Consider the following 17089-nt stretch of genomic DNA (forward strand, 5'->3'; position numbering starts at 1 on the left):
CTTTGGCAGGAAACCAGAGAACCCGGAGGAAACCCATGCAGTGGGAGAGAACATAAAAACTGGAGAATCGAACCCAGGCCCTTGTTGGAGTGAGGCCACAAGTGTTACCATCGCGCCACCGGGGCACCCTGTCGACCTCGGCGACCGCACAGAGTGGAGTATCCACTCGCCCCTTAAGTCAGCGGCAGGGGAGCCCCAGAGAGTGTTCTATTATTATTTTATTTTCTACGTGACTTTACCGAAAGAACCAAAGAGTAAGAGCTGAATATTAACATTCAAATATCGTTGTTGGGCCCACTTATTGACACAGACAAAGGTCCCCTGTGAAGCCTTAAGCAGACTGTTGGGTCAAGGGCTGTGAGAGAGTAGCTCCTATGAAGGCCGGCACGGCACACGAGGGGGTGGGTGGCCAGCACCACGCACGACCACCTTTGGCTCCCTAGTGGCGATGTTTACACACCGCACCAGGTTCTCATTTGAGGCTAAGTTGACCTACGTGATGCCCAGGACCAGTTAATATAATTGTCACTGCTGGTGGCCATGAGCGGGAATCAAACCCGGTTCGCCAGATTTGTTGTGCAGTGCGCGAACCACTACACTACCGCTCCTCACTAACACAACAACAATCGCCATTCGCCACTAAGGGACGGTGACATCACCACGGCACTTGTGCCAAGCTATGTGCACTTTAATGGCACGTGAAAGTGATTTGACACACACGTCAGTTCCTTCTGCCACTGCACATCGTCCAGTCAAGGGGTGCGGGTCGGAGAGTTGCGACGACAAACGACGCGAGAAACGGCCACGGCCGAAGCTGCCGTCGCCGCCGTACCTCTGCCGACGCTTCGTTCCATCCGCCGGATGCCGCGGCTTCGCTTGCGCCGAGCCTCTTGAGACGCGCCGCGTCGCTCGTTCAATTTGGGCGGCGGGGTTTCTTGTCGACGAATCGGCTGTCGGCGGCGTCGGTGACGGGATCGCTTGTGGGTGGGGGGGGGTCTCTCCCTTTCCCGGCTGTCTCTTGACGCTGACGGATTGGCGAGTTTCTGGCTGGGAGATGTTAACTACCTCGCCTGGTATGCAGGACGTCGCGGGGTCAATCCAGACCCCCCTGACGCCTGCTGTATATTTGGAGTTTGCGTGTCTCTCATCATCATCACGGTGGCTAGGAGATGTTAACTACCTCGCCTGCTATGCAGGAGGTCGTGGGTTTGATCCCGACCCTGACGCCTGCTGTTTATTTGGAGTCTGCGTGTCTCTCTTTCTCCCCATGGTCACGTGGATTTATCTCTTAAGTCCTCCAGTTTTTCCCTCCACATTTATAATGAACATCATGCATTTGAGAGTGTTTTCACATGATAAGCCACTTTTGTTGAGCTGTCATTTGTGATGGCCAGGTTGCTTCTGACAAAGAGCTACACAGCTCAGTGGGGCCTTAGCATGGCAAAATAAAAATAGGCAAATAATAAATAGTAACCAGAAAATAGACGTGGCTTTGCCGTCGAGTTGGCCTTACCTGGTAATAATTGTTTAGTTCGCTGATCAGTGAAGAGCGGCGGGAATTCAGTTGGTCCCCATCGTTTCATTCCTCGCATCCGGTGCCCGTGCCAAAAGTGCTGCGCCACTAGGATCGGTGTTAGAATCGCTGTGGCTCAGAGCCAGACTGACGCGCCCCCAAGATGCAGTGGGAACCTTTACACTCGCGGAGCCCACGCCACGGCTCCCCGAGGCTTCAGTGTTAACGACTGAGACGTGTACAGACAAAGGCTCACGTTGGCTTCAGTGTTAACGACTGAGACATGGACAGACAAAGGCTCACGTTGGCTTCGGTGTTAATCACCGGCTGTGACATTTCACCGGGACTCAGGCACTGGGCATCAAATAAGTGGGGAGGGGGGAGCGGTTGGGGGGAGAATTGGGAGAGGTCGTGGGTTCGATCCCGACCCTGACGCCTGCCGCTGTATATGTGCAGTTTGCATGTCTCTCTCTCTCTCCCCGTGGTCCTCTGGTTTTTCCTTCCACATTTAGAATCGACGTCACGCGTTTTAGATTATTTGGCTGCTATAAATGTCCACGTGATGATGATAAGCCACTTCTCATTGAGCTATCATTTGTGAAGCCAGGTCGCTTCTGAAAAATATCTATATAGCTCAGTGGGCCTTTCCTGCTGAAATAAAAATAGTTAATAGTTTAGTTTTACTTGGCCCGGGTGGGGGCCCGGGTCGGCGGCCAATTCGTTCCTCGGCTGGCAGCGCATGCAAACCGTGGCGCACCGCTGCTACACGGTAGACCACGCGATGCCGACCCCGCTCGGCCGCCTTCACTCTCCGGCGGAACCTCCGGGGCTCCGCGAGGCTTACTCGCGATCGTGCCGGGGTCATTCACCCGCCGAGCTGAATGGCCGGCCGAGCGAACGAGCGAACTAACAGACGGACGAGAGGGAGAGCGAGAGAGCGAGAGAGAGTCTCGTGGCATTACGAGAGGGAGAGAGCGAGAGAGCGTCTCGTGGCATTACGCGGTCGTGTCCTCGCGCTGCGATCGCTCGCCGGGACGCTGACCGTGTGCCGCTCACTCCGCTGTCTTGCAGTTCCACCTGCTGCTGCGAGGACAGAGAGTGGCGCTCGAACCCTGCCAAAGCAACCTGTGGCGCTGCCCGACGGTGAGCGACGAACGGGCATGCCCTCGCGTGTACCCACGTGCACCCGCGTGCCTACCTGCGTGTTTGCGTGCCTGCCTGACTGCATGCGTCCCTCCTGCCTGTGCACGTGCCTGTGTGCGTACGACCCTGCTTGCCTACGTCCCTGCATGCCTGCCTGTGTGCACGTGCGTGCGTGTGCCAGCGCTGCCCATCTTTGGCACGGGCCCCATTCTTACCGGACTCTCCTAGTCCTCGTGTGCATGTGTGTCTCGTAGCTTCGCTAAGCCACAAATGAGTACCTTGTGTGGTGTGTAAATGTTGCCATTAGGGAGACAAAGGCAGCCTGGCATGATGCTGGCCACCCACCCCCTCGTGTGCTGCGCCAGCCTTCATAGGTGCCCGCTAACAGCACTTGCCCCCACAGTCTGTTAAGGCTACACGACGGGATCTTTGTCTTTGCGTCTCGTAGTTCAAGCGACGCTGCGTCCGTCAATCGATTAAAATAGATTCATTATGCCAGGTTGCAGCCATCACCTGAGCGGTGAGCTCCGTGTGGATGTCTCTGCAACCGATTGTCCACAGTGACCACACACGCCTCGACATTCAAGCGATGATCTGCTCTGCGGTCTGTAGCGACGTGCTTCATCGCTGTGCTACACATTTGCTCAAATCCGATTGGTCTTTACCGACGTGGGTGGGTGGAGCACAGTGGTGAGATGTTAACTCCCTCTCCTTGTATGCAGGAGGTTATGGGTTCGATCCCGACCCTGACACCTGTTATACATTTGGAGTTTGCATGTCTCTTTCTCGCCGTGGTCATGTGGATTTTTCTCCGGTTCTGCCGGTTTCCCCCATCACATTTAGAATCAACTTACGCTGCTGAGTATATGGCTACTGTAGATTTCCATGTGATGTGCCACTTTGTTGGGCTATCATTTCCAAAAGCCAGGTCGCTTCTGAAAAAGTTTAGTTTTAGCGTTTATGATGTCCATATTTTGGTTTGCATGGCCACAATTGCATGTCTGTGCCTTGTAAAATGGTAACGAGACATCGGCGGTGGTCTGCCTGTCGAGGGGCATGGCCAGACACCCACGTTCCCCGTTCGCACAAAACCGCTCGCTCCGATGCGGACAAAGCGGTCTCGCGATCTTGTGAGCGAAGTCGGCTGACGGCACCGCGTACCCTGCGCCCTGTTGCCCTCAGTGTCAAGGCAAGAACTTTTGGCAGCACAGCTGGTGCTTGCGGTGTCAGCACTCCAGAGAAGGTGAGGCGGCCCCCCACACCAATTTCATTAGCCGCCATTCGCCACTAAGTCCCGGTGACATCACCACCGGAGGGCGACTGCCTCCAACTGCCCAGTAGCAGCGTCCTTCACGAGCCTCCCCCATACCCCCCACCTGACTTCACCCCCCTCCAGCGCTCGTCAGGCCCCCGCTCTCTCCACACTCGCTGCTGCGTTCCCACTACCGCCGCCGGCAAGCGTGCTCGGCTGAGCAGGAGTAGTGGCCCTGGGCTGTTCCAAGGGGCATAAACCACCATCACCACGGGAACTCACATCATCCTCGCAGCAGCAGCAACAGCGGCAGTGGCTTTTGGCCGGCCGTCGAACAAAGAAGGACACCGCGTCGCGCGCTTCCAGATGCGCTTCTGCGGCCGTCTGGAACACGCTCTGCCGATATGAGGAAGCCACTGGGAGCTATGCACTTTTAAATCGTCTAGCTTGAAAACTCAATTTGGTTGAGTAAGAAGTTCAAAATACATACATAGGACTTCGTGCATTGTATATCATCAGCACTGGGGAGACAAAGGCGTGGTGTTGGCCACACCACCTCCTCATAGGTGTGCTTTGCCGGCCTTCATAGGTGCTACTCACTAACAGCATTTGCCCCAACAATCTGTCAATGCTACACAGGGGATCTTTGTGTTTTTTGTTTTTGCTTTGCAGAAAAATCTCACCCACCCCAGCCGGCTAACGAACCCGACTTGGAGAACGCCAACAAAAGTACGTGTCCTCAGTCGCCGCGATTGTTGTGTGCGTGCGCGTTTGTGACGTTCAGTACAAAGGTCGTCGGGGAGCGGTGGCGCAGCGGTTAGCGCGCTGCCCTACGAACCCCGACGACCCCCAGTTCGATTGCCGCTTGCGGCTACCAACACCGGTGACGGTTATCTGAACCGGTCCTGAGCCTCCCCTAGGTCAACTCGGCCTAAAATTATTATCTGGACTGTAATCGTTAGCACTGGGGAGACAAAAGGTGTCCAGGCATGGTGCTGCTGCCCCCCCCCCCGGGCACCACGGTGGCTAGGAGATGTTAACTACCTCGCCTGCTAGACAGGAGGACGCTGGTTCGATTCCCGACTGACGCCTGTGTGTTTGGAGTTTGCGTGTCTCTCTCCCCGTGGTCGCGTGGATTTTTCAATGTAACGCGTTTGGAGTATTTGGCTGCTATAAATTTCCACGCGATAAACCACTCTGTTGAGATATCATTTGTGGCCAGGTTGCGACTGAAAAAGCACTATCCAGCTCAGTGGGTCTCACCTGGTAAAATAAACATTTGTTTTTAGTTTGCCTTGGCGTGCTCTTGACCTTCACAGGTGCCACTCGTTAACAGCGCTTGCCCCCACAGTCTGTTGAAGGCTCCACTGGGGTGTCTCTGTCTGGTCCCTGCGCGCCGCAGCCCTGATCCTGCACAACTTGAGCGCCACGGCGACGCTGGAGGAGATCGTGGAGGCCCTGGCGCCACTCGTCATCCTGTCGGGAGACAACCTGCGCCTCATCAAGCAGAAGGGCACTCGCCTCAACCGCGGCTTCGCCTTCCTCGAGATGCCTTCCACGCTGGTGCGAGAGCCCCACGCGCTCGTCTGTGTGTGTGTGGTTGGTCATTGTGTGTACATCTGTGTGTGTGTGTAGAACGTCTTTCGCACATTACGTCGCCAACCGTGCTGATGGGAGGTGCGGGGGTAGGACGACAAACGTGTGTGTGGCTGTGTGTGTCCGTGTGTGAAGCTTTGTGTGTGTGTGTGTGTTCGATCCTCGGACACGACCACCAGCAGTGACATTTATCTGAATCGGTCCTGGGAATCACCTCGGTCGACCGAGTACCCGGTCCGTTGTGTAAAAACATTGCCACTGGGAAGACAAAGACGGCCGGGCGTGGTGCTGACCACCCACTCCTTGTGCCGTGCCAGCCTTTATAGGTGCTCGCTAACAGCACTTGCCCCAACAGGCTGTATGGGGGAATCTTTGTCTCTTTTTGTAAAAGTGTGGGTGGTGTTCACTTGCCAGCAACACGGGGGGGGGGGGGGTGGTGTGTTGCGCCATCTCAAGAGATTTTTCCCTACGCGAAAAATATTTGAAATGAATCAGAGAAATACTTTTCACTCGCCGACTGTGGCCCTCAGGAGGCGATCCAGCTGTTCCAGACCATCGAGGGTCAGGAGTGCCCCATCTTGGTGCACGGCAAGAGGATCCACGCCGACTTTGCCAAGGCCACCAATAGGTGGGTGACGCTGGCGGTGCCTCGTGGGCGAGTGGGGCATGTTTACTACCTCGCCTGGTATACAGGAGGTCGTGGGTTAGATCATGTCCCTGAGAGTTGACTACCTCGCCTGGTTTACAGGAGGTCGTGCGTTCAGTCCTGACCCTGTTGACACCTGCTGTATATTTGGAGTTTGCGTGTTTCTCTCATCATCATCACGGTGGCTAGGAGATGTTGACTACCTCGCCTGGTACACAGGAGGTCGTGCGTTCAGTCCTGACCCTGATGACACCTGCTGTATATTTAGAGTTTGCCAGTTCTCTTACTCTCATCATCATCATCACGGTGGCTCGGAGATGTTGACTACCTCGCCGACACTGACGACTGCTGTATATTTGGAGTTTGCGTGTTTCTCTCATCATCTTCACGGTGGCTAGGAGATGTTGACTACCTCGCCTGGTATACAAGGAGGTCGTGGGTTCGATCCCGACCCTGACGATGCCTGTTGTATATTTGGAGTTTGCATGTTCCCCTGGTGGTTGTGTGGATTTTTCTCCGGGTCCTCCGTTTTTTCCCTCCACTTTAGAAATCAACATCATGCGCTTAGTGTTTGGCTGCTATAAATTTCCACGTGATGAGCCATTTTGTTCAGCTCTTATTTGTGGCCAGGTTGCTTCTGAAAAAGAGCCATGTAGTTCAGTGGACCTTACCTCGTAAAATAAAAATAGTTTAGTATTTTAGATCAGGTTTAGAGACCCACAGACTCGTACAGTGGACTGCAGACTCTCACAAGAGATTCACGGAATTGCACAGAGACCCATTGATACAGGGAGACCCACAGACCTACACAGACCTTTTTGATTGATAGACAGACCCGTAATATACATTTACAGATAGCCATATACTAACACAGAGACTCAAAGACTCGCAGAAACCCACAGACGCACAGAGACCCATAGATTTGTAGAGAGACTCATAGACTCACACTTAAAGCTTTAGATTTAGAGAAAGTGCCATATAGACTCGCACAGAGAGCCATTGACTGGTGTGTGAGGAGCATTAGTGCTCCTCGCCATGGCCCTAGGAATCTGAGTTCCATTCTGCTGCTCGCAGCCAACATCCCCGATGAATGTCTCCCCTTAAAGGACCACCCTGTGCGGCGTGGAAATCATCGACACTGGGGAGACGATGGTGGCCGGCCGTGGTGCTGGCCACGCCGCCAACTCTTGCGCCCTGTCGCCCCCTTCGTAGTCATTCGTGAACTGCACTTTGCCCCAACAGTCTGCACTGATGTCAGTGTCGTGCTCGGGGATGGACGGATAATGATGACGGTGATTATGGCGACGACGAGACTCTCTTCATCGGCTTCCGTTGCCGTGAACTCTCTCTCGACTGCCGCCGAGTGCTCGCGTAGAACGTGCCACTTGTGCAGACGGAGCGAGAGGCGCAACCGAAACATTGCCTGGGGAGGGTTTACCCCCTTCATTCGCTTCAGTGGCTCGAACACTTCCTGATGTCTGCGCGCGAGTGTTTGGTCATGAGTGTTTGAAATGGTTCTGGGCCTCCCCTAAGTCGACTCAGCCTCAAATGAGTACCTGGTGCGGTGTGTAAACATCGCCACTTGGGAGACAAAGGCGGTTGTGCGTGGTGCTGGCCACCCACCCCCTTCAAGTGCTGTGCCGACTTTCATAGGTGCTACTCGATAACAGCACTTCCCTAAAAGTCTGTTAAGGTTATAGGGGGGGGATCTTTATCTTTGATGAGTGTGTGTGTGGTGCTGGCCTACCCACCCCCCTCGTGTGCCATGCCGGCCTTCATAGGTGCTACTCGCGAACAGCACTTGCTCCAACAGTCTGTTAACGTTATATGGGGGATCTTTGTCTTCGTGCCACTTGCAGTCAGGAGCCGTTTGACTTCAACAGAGCGACGGCCGCGACCAAGGGCAGCGCTGCCATAGCTGCTGCCAGGTGGTCCTCGTCACAGGTACTGCGCCCCTCTCTCGACGTCTGACCTTTGTGAGATTCGTCGAGTCTCAACACTGTTTCAGGAGGGGGTCCCGCCAGGTTTTTCGCAATATGGAGGGCGGCGTTTCCTTTGCCAAATCATAAAAAAAACTCTGCCGTGATGTTGTTCGTTACGTGACGGTCCATGCAAGCGATGTGTTCAATGATCGGAGCTGGAATTTATTCGAATCAATTAAGTGCAGGAACCCAATTCAAGATGATGTGTGTGTGTGTTCTTTTGGTCTAGGCATGGGGCGCCACAGTGGCGAGATGTTAACTACCTCGCCTGGTATACAGGAGGTTGTGGGTTCGGCTTGTATGTTCTTCCTGTAGTCCTCCGGTTTTTTCTCTGGGTCCTCCGGTTTTTCCCTTCACATTTAGAATCGATGTGCGTTGATAGAGTATTTGGCTATTATGAATTTCCACGTGATGGTGATCAGCTACTTCGTTGAGCTATTGTGATAGGCAGGTCGCTTCCAATAAAATATCGACTTAGATCAGTTGGGCCTTACCTGCTAAAATTAAAACTACTAGTAGTATACTTACCTATGTGTGCATTTATTTAATTATTATTTTATTGTGTATCTGGTGGTCTTAACCATGTAAAAGTCAGGTGCAAAAAGCGTTCAATGAATACTTACCTGGCCGAGACCCATCAATTCCCACTCCATTTGTGAAAGCCGGTGTTCATCTCGCGAGGCTTCCACCGGCACCACTTGACAAGCCGGCTGCGGCAGCTCTCGGAGTCTACGGACGGGCCGGGTCGGGGCGTCCGGTGAAACGCAACGCGGTTAAAGCCCCCCTCCCCTTTGGCTCCAACCGTGCCTCTGCCCCCCCCCACTTCTGCCCCGCCCAGCCCAGCCAAGGCTCCGAGGAGTGGAACGCCTGGTCCAGTTACTACCAGCAGAACGGACAGCAGGGTGGGGGGGAGGTCTACGTGCAGGTAAGGATATACATTTTCCACGCGATGATGATCATGATAAGCCACTTCCGTTGACTGTCGTTTGTGATACCCCGTGGGGCTCGTTCCTTCACGGCGTTACAAGTGGCACTGATGGGGCACCGGGAGATGTACGTACGTACATACTTTGAACTTGTTTCGCACCGTGCGTAGCCAGCCCTGCTCATTGGAGGTGCAGTTTGAAACTGCTCGGTATTTAAAACGGAAACAGGAGGACTTCTTCACAATGATGGCTATCTCCTCCTGATGATGCTGGTTGTAATCACCGGCGACATGTCATGGTACTCCGATTATAAATAATGTATTTGGTTTACTCTCCAACGCACAACCGGTTAGTGCCAAACTAGTAACTAATTGGCAGGTTTTGTTTACGTGACAAACCTTACTGATTGGCTGTGTCGGGTGGTGACGGGGTAAGCGATGACACATTCATATTCATGCGACCTAACCCCGAGCAACCTTTATTATGGATAATACTGGTCGCGAACGCCGACGCGTTAAACAACGCTTGTGTTTTTGAATCTTAGCTCGGTCGATGGATTCTGTCGCTGCAAGGGCCTTGCATTGGCAGAAGGAACCGAGGCATCTGCGGTGTTGCTTTCTGCTGCTGCCGTATGGTTGCCTGTGAAGGGTGTTTCGTTACATTGTTGTTATATTAAGTATGTAGAGTATTTTGCTGCTATGAATTTCCACGTGATGACAAGCCACTTCGTTGAGCTGCTATCATTTGTGACCGCCAGTGTCGCCTCTGAAAAAAGAAAGCTAATTGCTCAGTGGGGCCTTACCTGGTAAAATAGAAATTTTTGTAGTTTGCTGTAAGATTGATAGCGGCCCCAATAACCAAAGCGTGCTGAAGCATCGTAGAGGTCACTGAGGGTTTGTCGCACGGTGATTGGCAAGGGGGTGGCCTCAGCATATCCCCCCAACATTTGTATTGAAACTTGGGGACAGGGAGGGGGCTCGTTTGAGTTGGGCGGGGGGGGGCGGCGTGCGTTGCCAGGAGAGATCCCTTGGAAGGGGGCTCGCGTGGGGGGTCACTGCCAGGAGAATGCTCCCACGTCTGACCTGACCTGCCTTGTGCCGTTGCCAGGACTACAGCCAGTACTACCAGCAGGCAGAGGCGCTCAACTCGGCCATTGGGGCTGCTGCTGCTGCTGCCGCTCCTTCCGCCGCTGCCGCCACCACCACCACCGCCGCAGTGGCAGCAGCGGCGATAGCAGCGGCAGGACTGGCCACGACGAGTAAGCGGCTGATGTTAGTTAGTCGAGATGGGGGGGGGGGATGGGGGGGGGAGCGTTTCGCACGACGCTATTTACGTCTCCCCCTTGTACGTCGTTTAGCTAACGACGTCATTTTTTCTGTCTTTCCCCCCGCGAATGCCCTTCGAGCAGAGAAGGCAGAAGTGGAGGTCCCCGCTGCCCAGCCGGCGCTGGGTGAGGCCTCCCAGCAGCAAGACGCAGAGGTGAGGGGGAGTGGGGGGGTGGTGGGTGGTGTCGTCGTTTCTCGCCCAAGGTCCACCCATCACTCGCTTGGCCAAGCGTCTGCATCTGCGTGAGTGTGTGGGCTGAACTCCGTGTGTCGGTGTCTTCCGGTTACGAGCCACATTCTTGCGATTGAGAGCGAAGGTGGCCGGTATTGATGACAGTGATGCTGCTGCTATTGCAGCAGCTGCGACGGCTTTGCTACACAGGTGCAGTTGACAAAAAGCTGAACGTCTCCACGCCGTCGTTGTCTTCGGGCCGTCGCTGTCTCTGTCGTCGTTACATGGGTGCTGTCCTAGCCCAAGTATATTTTGTTATCCTAGCCCAAGTATCTTTTGTTATCCTAGCCCAAGTAATTGTATGTTAATCCTAGCCCATATAATTGTATGTTAATCCTAGCCCAAGTAATTATATGTTAATCCTAGCCCAAGTGTCTGTAGGATACGCAACCACGTTATCTGTGCGACGCACCTTAATACATAACGAAGACAAGAAGTTGTCTGAGATTCATTACATATGCACGCACATTTCGAAATGGCTTTCAATATTTAAAACGATCTTGCACTACTGGAATTCTCTGGGGGCTCCCACCTGGAGGCAGTGGGGGTTCGTGGATCGCAGAGATGTTGCATAACTCCCCCTTCCCGCGGGCGTTGATGGGGGTGTGCCATACCCTTTTTCGCCAGGAGAAGGCAGTACAGCAAGCGTGCACTCGTATCGCCTGGCCTTTCTGTGTGGTACCGCGAGAGTGCTCCGGTTTCCTCGGACGTGAATAGTCGACACAACTCATTCATTGGCTGAAAACATCTGAAGATGTTGAGAACTGCAGAGCTTGGGCCGTGGATGGCACCGCCTTTTGTTGCGCTATGAACCTCGTGATCTGGGTTTCATTTCCGCTCACGGTCAACAGCAGTGACAATTATCCGGATCGTTGCTGGGCTTCCCCTAGGTCGATTCAGACTCGGATGAGTACCTGGTGCAGTGTGTGAGCATCGCCACTGGGGAGACAAAGGCGGGCGTGGTGCTGGCCACCCACCCTCTCATGCGCCGTACCGGCCTTCATAGGTGTTCTCTAACAGCACTCGCCCCAGCAGTCTGTTGAAGGCGATACGGGGGATCTTTGTCTGTGTGTGTGTCTCTGCGTCCATGCGTGTTGTTCACGTGTCTCTGTGTACGCTGTGCTCAGGCGATGCCGGCTGAGCCTCAAAGTGCCGACGCATCAGTGACACAGGATGGTGACGATGCCTTTTGTGAGTACTTGCTCTTTACACCTATTTGTATTATTTACCTTAAAACGTGGTTAACTGGACCCTCCTAGACAATAAGATTCGTGAGACTTGGTAAAGCTTGGGGCACCACGGTGCCTGGTATGGAGGAGGTTGTGGTTTCCTTCCCGACCCTGACGCCTGCTGTATGTTTGGAGTTTGCTTGTTCTGCCCGTGGTGGCCGCGTGGATTTTTCTCTGGGTCCTCCCAGTTTCCCCTCTATATTTTGAATCGACGTGCATTTAGAGTATTTGTATGTATGTTGAACTTCTCTCGCACCAAAATGGGACCTTTTTGGCAGTATCAAAGCATGAAAATATAAGAATAGGTTTTACCCTTTCTGGCAATAAAACGGGACATGTTAAGATGTTCAAGCACCAAATAGAAACCTTTTACAAGGAATCTTGTCTGCATTAACCACACGTACTTGTGGTGAAGATGCAAACAAAAACATGCTCTGATAATGTTTGCATTGTCCTTGAAACTGATTGGTCTTTAGGGCCTAGTCTCACCAATGTCTGGCACTGGAGACGAGGCCTCTGGTGTAGACCAAGCCGTTTGAAGGACAATGCATACATTACTATCAGAGCATGTTTGCATCTTCACCACAAGTACCCTGTGTGGTTAATGCAGACAAGATTCCTTGCAAAAGGTTTCTATTTGGTGTTTGAACATCTTAACACGTCCAGTTTTATTGCCAGAAAGGGTAAAACCTATTGTTATTTTTTTCATTTTTTTGCACTATCGTACGTAGCCAACCGTGCTCATCGGAGCTGTGGGGGAAGGACAACAAACTAAACACACAAAAATCAGTTCTAAAGAAATACATTTTCAAGCTAGGTGATTTAAAAGTGTTTAGCAGCAGCGGCTTTCTAATATCAGGCGCAAGAGCGCTCCAGACGGCGGCAGAAGCGCTCCTGAATACGCGCGATGCGGCGACCGTCTTTGTTGGATGGCTATGAGCCGCCTCGTTGAGCTGTCGTTGGCAGTCAGCAGGCAGCTTCTGAAGTGGAGCTCCGCAACAGCTCAGTCGGGGTCCTTACCCGGCAAAATAAGAATAGTTGAGTAGTTTAGTGAGAGCAGGGAAATCATGCACGCGGAATGCAATGAGACCTGGAAACCCGAACTCGCGAGCGCAGCGCTCACGCGTCCCCCACCGCCCTCTCCTCCCTCCTCTGCCCACAGCGATGCCCGACGCATCGTCCTTCCTTTACGACAAGACGTCGGGCTACTACTACGACCCGCAGTCCGGCCTCTACTACGACCCAAAGTCACAGGTGAGCACCACGACGGCATTCACATTTACCCCCCCCCCTACTTAACACCGAAACAAGGAGGAGGATTTCTACACAATTCTGGCTGTCGCCTGATGATGATGATGCTAAGCCACTTCCGTTGAGCTGTCGTTTGTGATACCCGGTGGGGCTCGTTCCGTCATGGCGTCACAAGTGGCACCGGGGTGTCACTGGGGGTGTACGTTCGTGGAACTTGTTTCGCACCGTGCGTAGCCAGCCGTGCTCACCGGATGTGCAGTACGCTAGCCCGATACACGACCACTCCCCAATATACACACAAAGACAAAGATCACCGGTATAGCCTGTAACAGACTGTTGGGGCAAGTGCCTTTGAAGGCCGGCACGGCACATGACGGGGTGAGTGGGCAACATTGTGCCCGGCCGCCTTTGTATCCCCGATCCTGATGTTTACACGCTGCAGCAGGTGCTGATTTAAGGCTCAGCCACCCACCTCGCAGAAGGCCGTAGGCGGGATCATGATACTTTCCACTGTTATTGTCCGTGAGTGGAAAGCGAACTCGGGTCGCCTGGTTCTCATTAAGGCCATGGCAGCACTTGCCCCTGCAGTCTGTCAAAAGGATTTTGTGATCTTGAACGAAGCTTAAAACTTTTTTATTTTACCAGGTAAGGCCCACTTTTCAGAAGCGAACCTGTCCATCACCAATGAGAGCTCAACGAGCAGTGGCTGATCATCATCGCGTGGACATTTATAGCAGCCGAACAATCGCCTTGCCGTGCATCGCGACCCTCGCGGGAGGCGTGCGGCCTGGGTCACTTGTCTTGATTTCCATGTTGGGCAGTGTTTGTGAAGATCCATTGTCAACCGTTGGTGTTGTCCCCCAGTGACCATGCTGATACAATTATGCGATTACATTTTTAATTTGGTGTCTTATTAACAGGCGTGCTGCGTGTGTCGGCTGTTTAATAATAAATCGACACAGAATATTTGTGATCACGTGGCGAAACTCTGGTGCGGGTCTCCGTTACGGATTCTGGATTACGGTTGCGAGCGACGCTTGGCCACAAATGATAGCTCACCGAAGTAGCTTATCATCACGCGGAAGTTTATGGCAGCCAAACACTCTGAACGCGTGATGTTGATTCTCAATGTGAAGGGAAAAACTGGAGGATCCGGAGAAAAATCCACGCAACCACTGCGAGGACATACAAACTCCAAATATACAACAGGCGTCAGGGTTGGGGCCGAACCCACGACCTCCTTGTACACCAGGCGAGGTGGTTAACATCCCGCCATCGCGGACGATTGAAGAACCAAACGCATGGGATGAAACTGCGCACTTTCTCTTTAAACGCTTACCCCCTCCACCCTTTCTCTCCCTTCATCTCCTCCGCAGTACTTCTACAATGCCGAGAAGCAGCAGTACATGTACTGGGACCCCGAGACCAAGCAGTACCTCCCGGCACCGACCGCGGACGACAGCAATCCCCCCGGGGGGTCGCAGGAGGGCGACGGTGGTGCCGGCGGTGCCGGCGGTGGCGAGGAGTCAACGGCGGTGAGTCGGGCGTCCGATGAGAGCAAGATGATGCCACCGCCGCCACCGCCCGCACCGACGCCGCCCACGGGCAGAGACGCCGGCGCAGAGAGGGAGAGGAAGATGATGAAGCCTAAGACGAGGCTTGCTCAGCAGGTGAGCGGGAAGGTGAGAGAGAGGGGGATGGTGAGGGTGATATCGAGGGCATGGGGTACGGGGTTCTCATGACAAAGAGTCTTGAAACTTGGTCAAGCTGTCCTGGGTAAATAAATAACAGCAAAGAGATATATACACCATTTGACTTGTTTTGATTTGCCATTTTCTCTTCAATAACTATTCTATCCTGCGGGTTCCCTTGCCCGTTCGCCCATCCACCGCCTCACCGACTTGCTTCCCCACCTGCCTGACCACTCGCTCGCTCACCCACCCACCTACTCACCCACCCGCCCACTCACTTGCCCACTCACTCACCCACTCGCTCACTTGCCTGCTTCTCCACCCACTCGCTGACTCGCCCGGTCGCTCACCCACCCACCCACTCGCCCGCTTCCTCGCCTGCCCGCTGCCCCGCTCTTTCACCTGTCCGCTCGCTCACCCACCCGCTCACCCACTCCTCCACCCGCCCACTCCCCCCCTGTCCGCTCGCCCACCCACCCGCTACCCACCCACCTTTCCCGCCGACTCAGATCGCCAAGGACATGGAGCGCTGGGCGAAGACGCTCAACCGCAACAAGCAGCAGCCGCCCAGGGACCTGCCGCTGCCGTGCCACCCTCCCCCTCCCGCCGGTCCCGGCCATTCCTCGCCCCCGAGCCAACCACTGGGAGGACGCGGCGGCGGTGGCGGCGGTGGCGGCGGTGACGGCGCCCGCAAGAGGGAGGCGGCCGCTGCAGACGCCGGCTTCTCGCTGCTCGAGAAACTGGTGAGCAGACGCGGCGCGGCGCCATCGGCCCGGTGCCAGTCAGCAGTTTCACACGCGCGCTGTGCTATGGACCCGGCAGAGATGTTAACTGCCTCGCCTGTCTGTCCCCGCGTCTGTCCGTGTGTCCACGTGGTCTGTCTGCGCGTCCATCCGGGTGTCCGCACATCTTTCCCTTTGCTCGTCTGTCCGCGTGTGTCCGTCTGTCTGTCTGCGTGTCCGTCCGCGTGTCCGTCCGCGTGTCCGCACGTCGTCCGTCCGCACGTCGTCCCGTCCACGGGCACAGAACATGCAAAAGCCCAGGACGCCGCTGGGGCAGGAGCGCGCGGAGCGCTCGCTGGAGCTGAAGAGGAGCGACTCCCGGAGGCTGGAGAAGGTGGTGACCCACACCTTGGGGAGTGAGGGGCGACCGGACAGATAGCAGAGCACCACACAGAGCACCACACAGAGCACCACGCACAGCACCACGCACAGCACCACGCACAGCACCACGCACAGCACCACGCACAGCACCACGCACAGCACCACGCACAGCACCACGCACAGCACCACGCACAGCACCACGCACAGCACCACACACAGCACCACACCCTCCTGTATACCTGGCGAGTTAGTTAACATCTCGCTACCGGGGCGTTCCGTTATTATTCCTACTTGCCAACCTTCCCCTCTTCCCTTTCACCTGCGACCCCCGCCCTCCGCCTCCGACGATGCACAGCGCAAGGCCAGTCCCCCGGCTCCCCCCGTGGGTCTCGTGTCGTACGGCGGGGACAGCGACAGCGAGGAGGAGCCCACGCCGGCCGCCGCCGCCGCCGTCGTGGACGCGCAGGCGCCGCGCCGCGACGAGAAGCTCACCGATTGGCAGAAGCTGGCGTGCCTGCTGTGCCGGCGCCAGTTCCCCACCAAGGAGGCGCTCATCCGCCACCAGCAGCTGTCCGACCTGCACAAGGTGGGCGCACGCACGCGTCACTGCGTGTGTCTCACCGTGCCTCCGTCTGTGTGTGTGCGGATGTGCGTGCGTGTGTCTGTGAAGCGGTGGCCTAGCACTACGAACCTGGCGACCCGAGTTCGATTCCCGCTCACGGCCAACACTGGTGACGAATATCTGAACCGCTCCTGGGCCTCCCCTAGGTCGACTCAGCCTCACAAATGAGTACCTGGAGCGGTGTGTAAACATCGGCACCGGGGAGACAAAGGCGGCCACACCGCCCCCTCGGGTGCCATTCGGGCTTTAATAGCTGCTGGGCTCACAGCGCTCGCTCCGGAAATCTCTTTGAGGGCTGCACACTGGGGCCTTGTCATTGCGTGCACTGGTCTGTGTTGCTCTGGTCGTCCCCTCGAGGCCGCTGTTTAGTTTGTTGCCCCCCCCGCACCTCCGATGAGCACGGTTGGCTACTTACTGTGCTCAAAGAAGGTCAACATACGATGCAAAGACAAAGATCCCCCGTATAGCCTTAACAGACTGTTGGGGCAAGTCCTGTTAGCGAGCAGCACCTATGGAGGCCGGCACGGCACACGAGGGGAGGGTTGCCAGTACCACGCCCGGCCCTAGGCGGCATGCAC

The 17089-nt window shown here is 55.0% G+C and overlaps 1 protein-coding gene across 5 annotated transcripts in view; it reads left to right on the forward strand.

The window, feature by feature from the left end:
* Positions 1-17089, forward strand: part of LOC144945659 (RNA-binding protein 10-like) — a 52707-nt gene that overhangs the window by 27494 nt on the left and 8124 nt on the right. For 2 of the 5 annotated variants that reach the window (XM_078874223.1, XM_078874226.1), the window contains exons 7-21: positions 2585-2656; positions 3839-3899; positions 4581-4637; positions 5311-5471; positions 6035-6132; positions 8010-8094; positions 8971-9057; positions 10166-10316; positions 10467-10537; positions 11743-11806; positions 13007-13098; positions 14472-14777; positions 15296-15529; positions 15813-15902; positions 16245-16475. In XM_078874223.1, coding sequence (XP_078730349.1) covers positions 2585-2656; positions 3839-3899; positions 4581-4637; positions 5311-5471; positions 6035-6132; positions 8010-8094; positions 8971-9057; positions 10166-10316; positions 10467-10537; positions 11743-11806; positions 13007-13098; positions 14472-14777; positions 15296-15529; positions 15813-15902; positions 16245-16475 — 1860 coding nt within the window. Of the gene's footprint in view, positions 1-2584; positions 2657-3838; positions 3900-4580; positions 4638-5310; positions 5472-6034; positions 6133-8009; positions 8095-8970; positions 9058-10165; positions 10317-10466; positions 10538-11742; positions 11807-13006; positions 13099-14471; positions 14778-15295; positions 15530-15812; positions 15925-16244; positions 16476-17089 lie in introns of all 5 variants that reach the window. The other 3 variants (XR_013639703.1, XM_078874224.1, XM_078874225.1) reach the window with 3 other exon arrangements.

This window comes from Lampetra fluviatilis, chromosome 38 (genome assembly GCF_964198595.1).
Source record: "Lampetra fluviatilis chromosome 38, kcLamFluv1.1, whole genome shotgun sequence".
NCBI lineage: Eukaryota > Metazoa > Chordata > Hyperoartia > Petromyzontiformes > Petromyzontidae > Lampetra > Lampetra fluviatilis.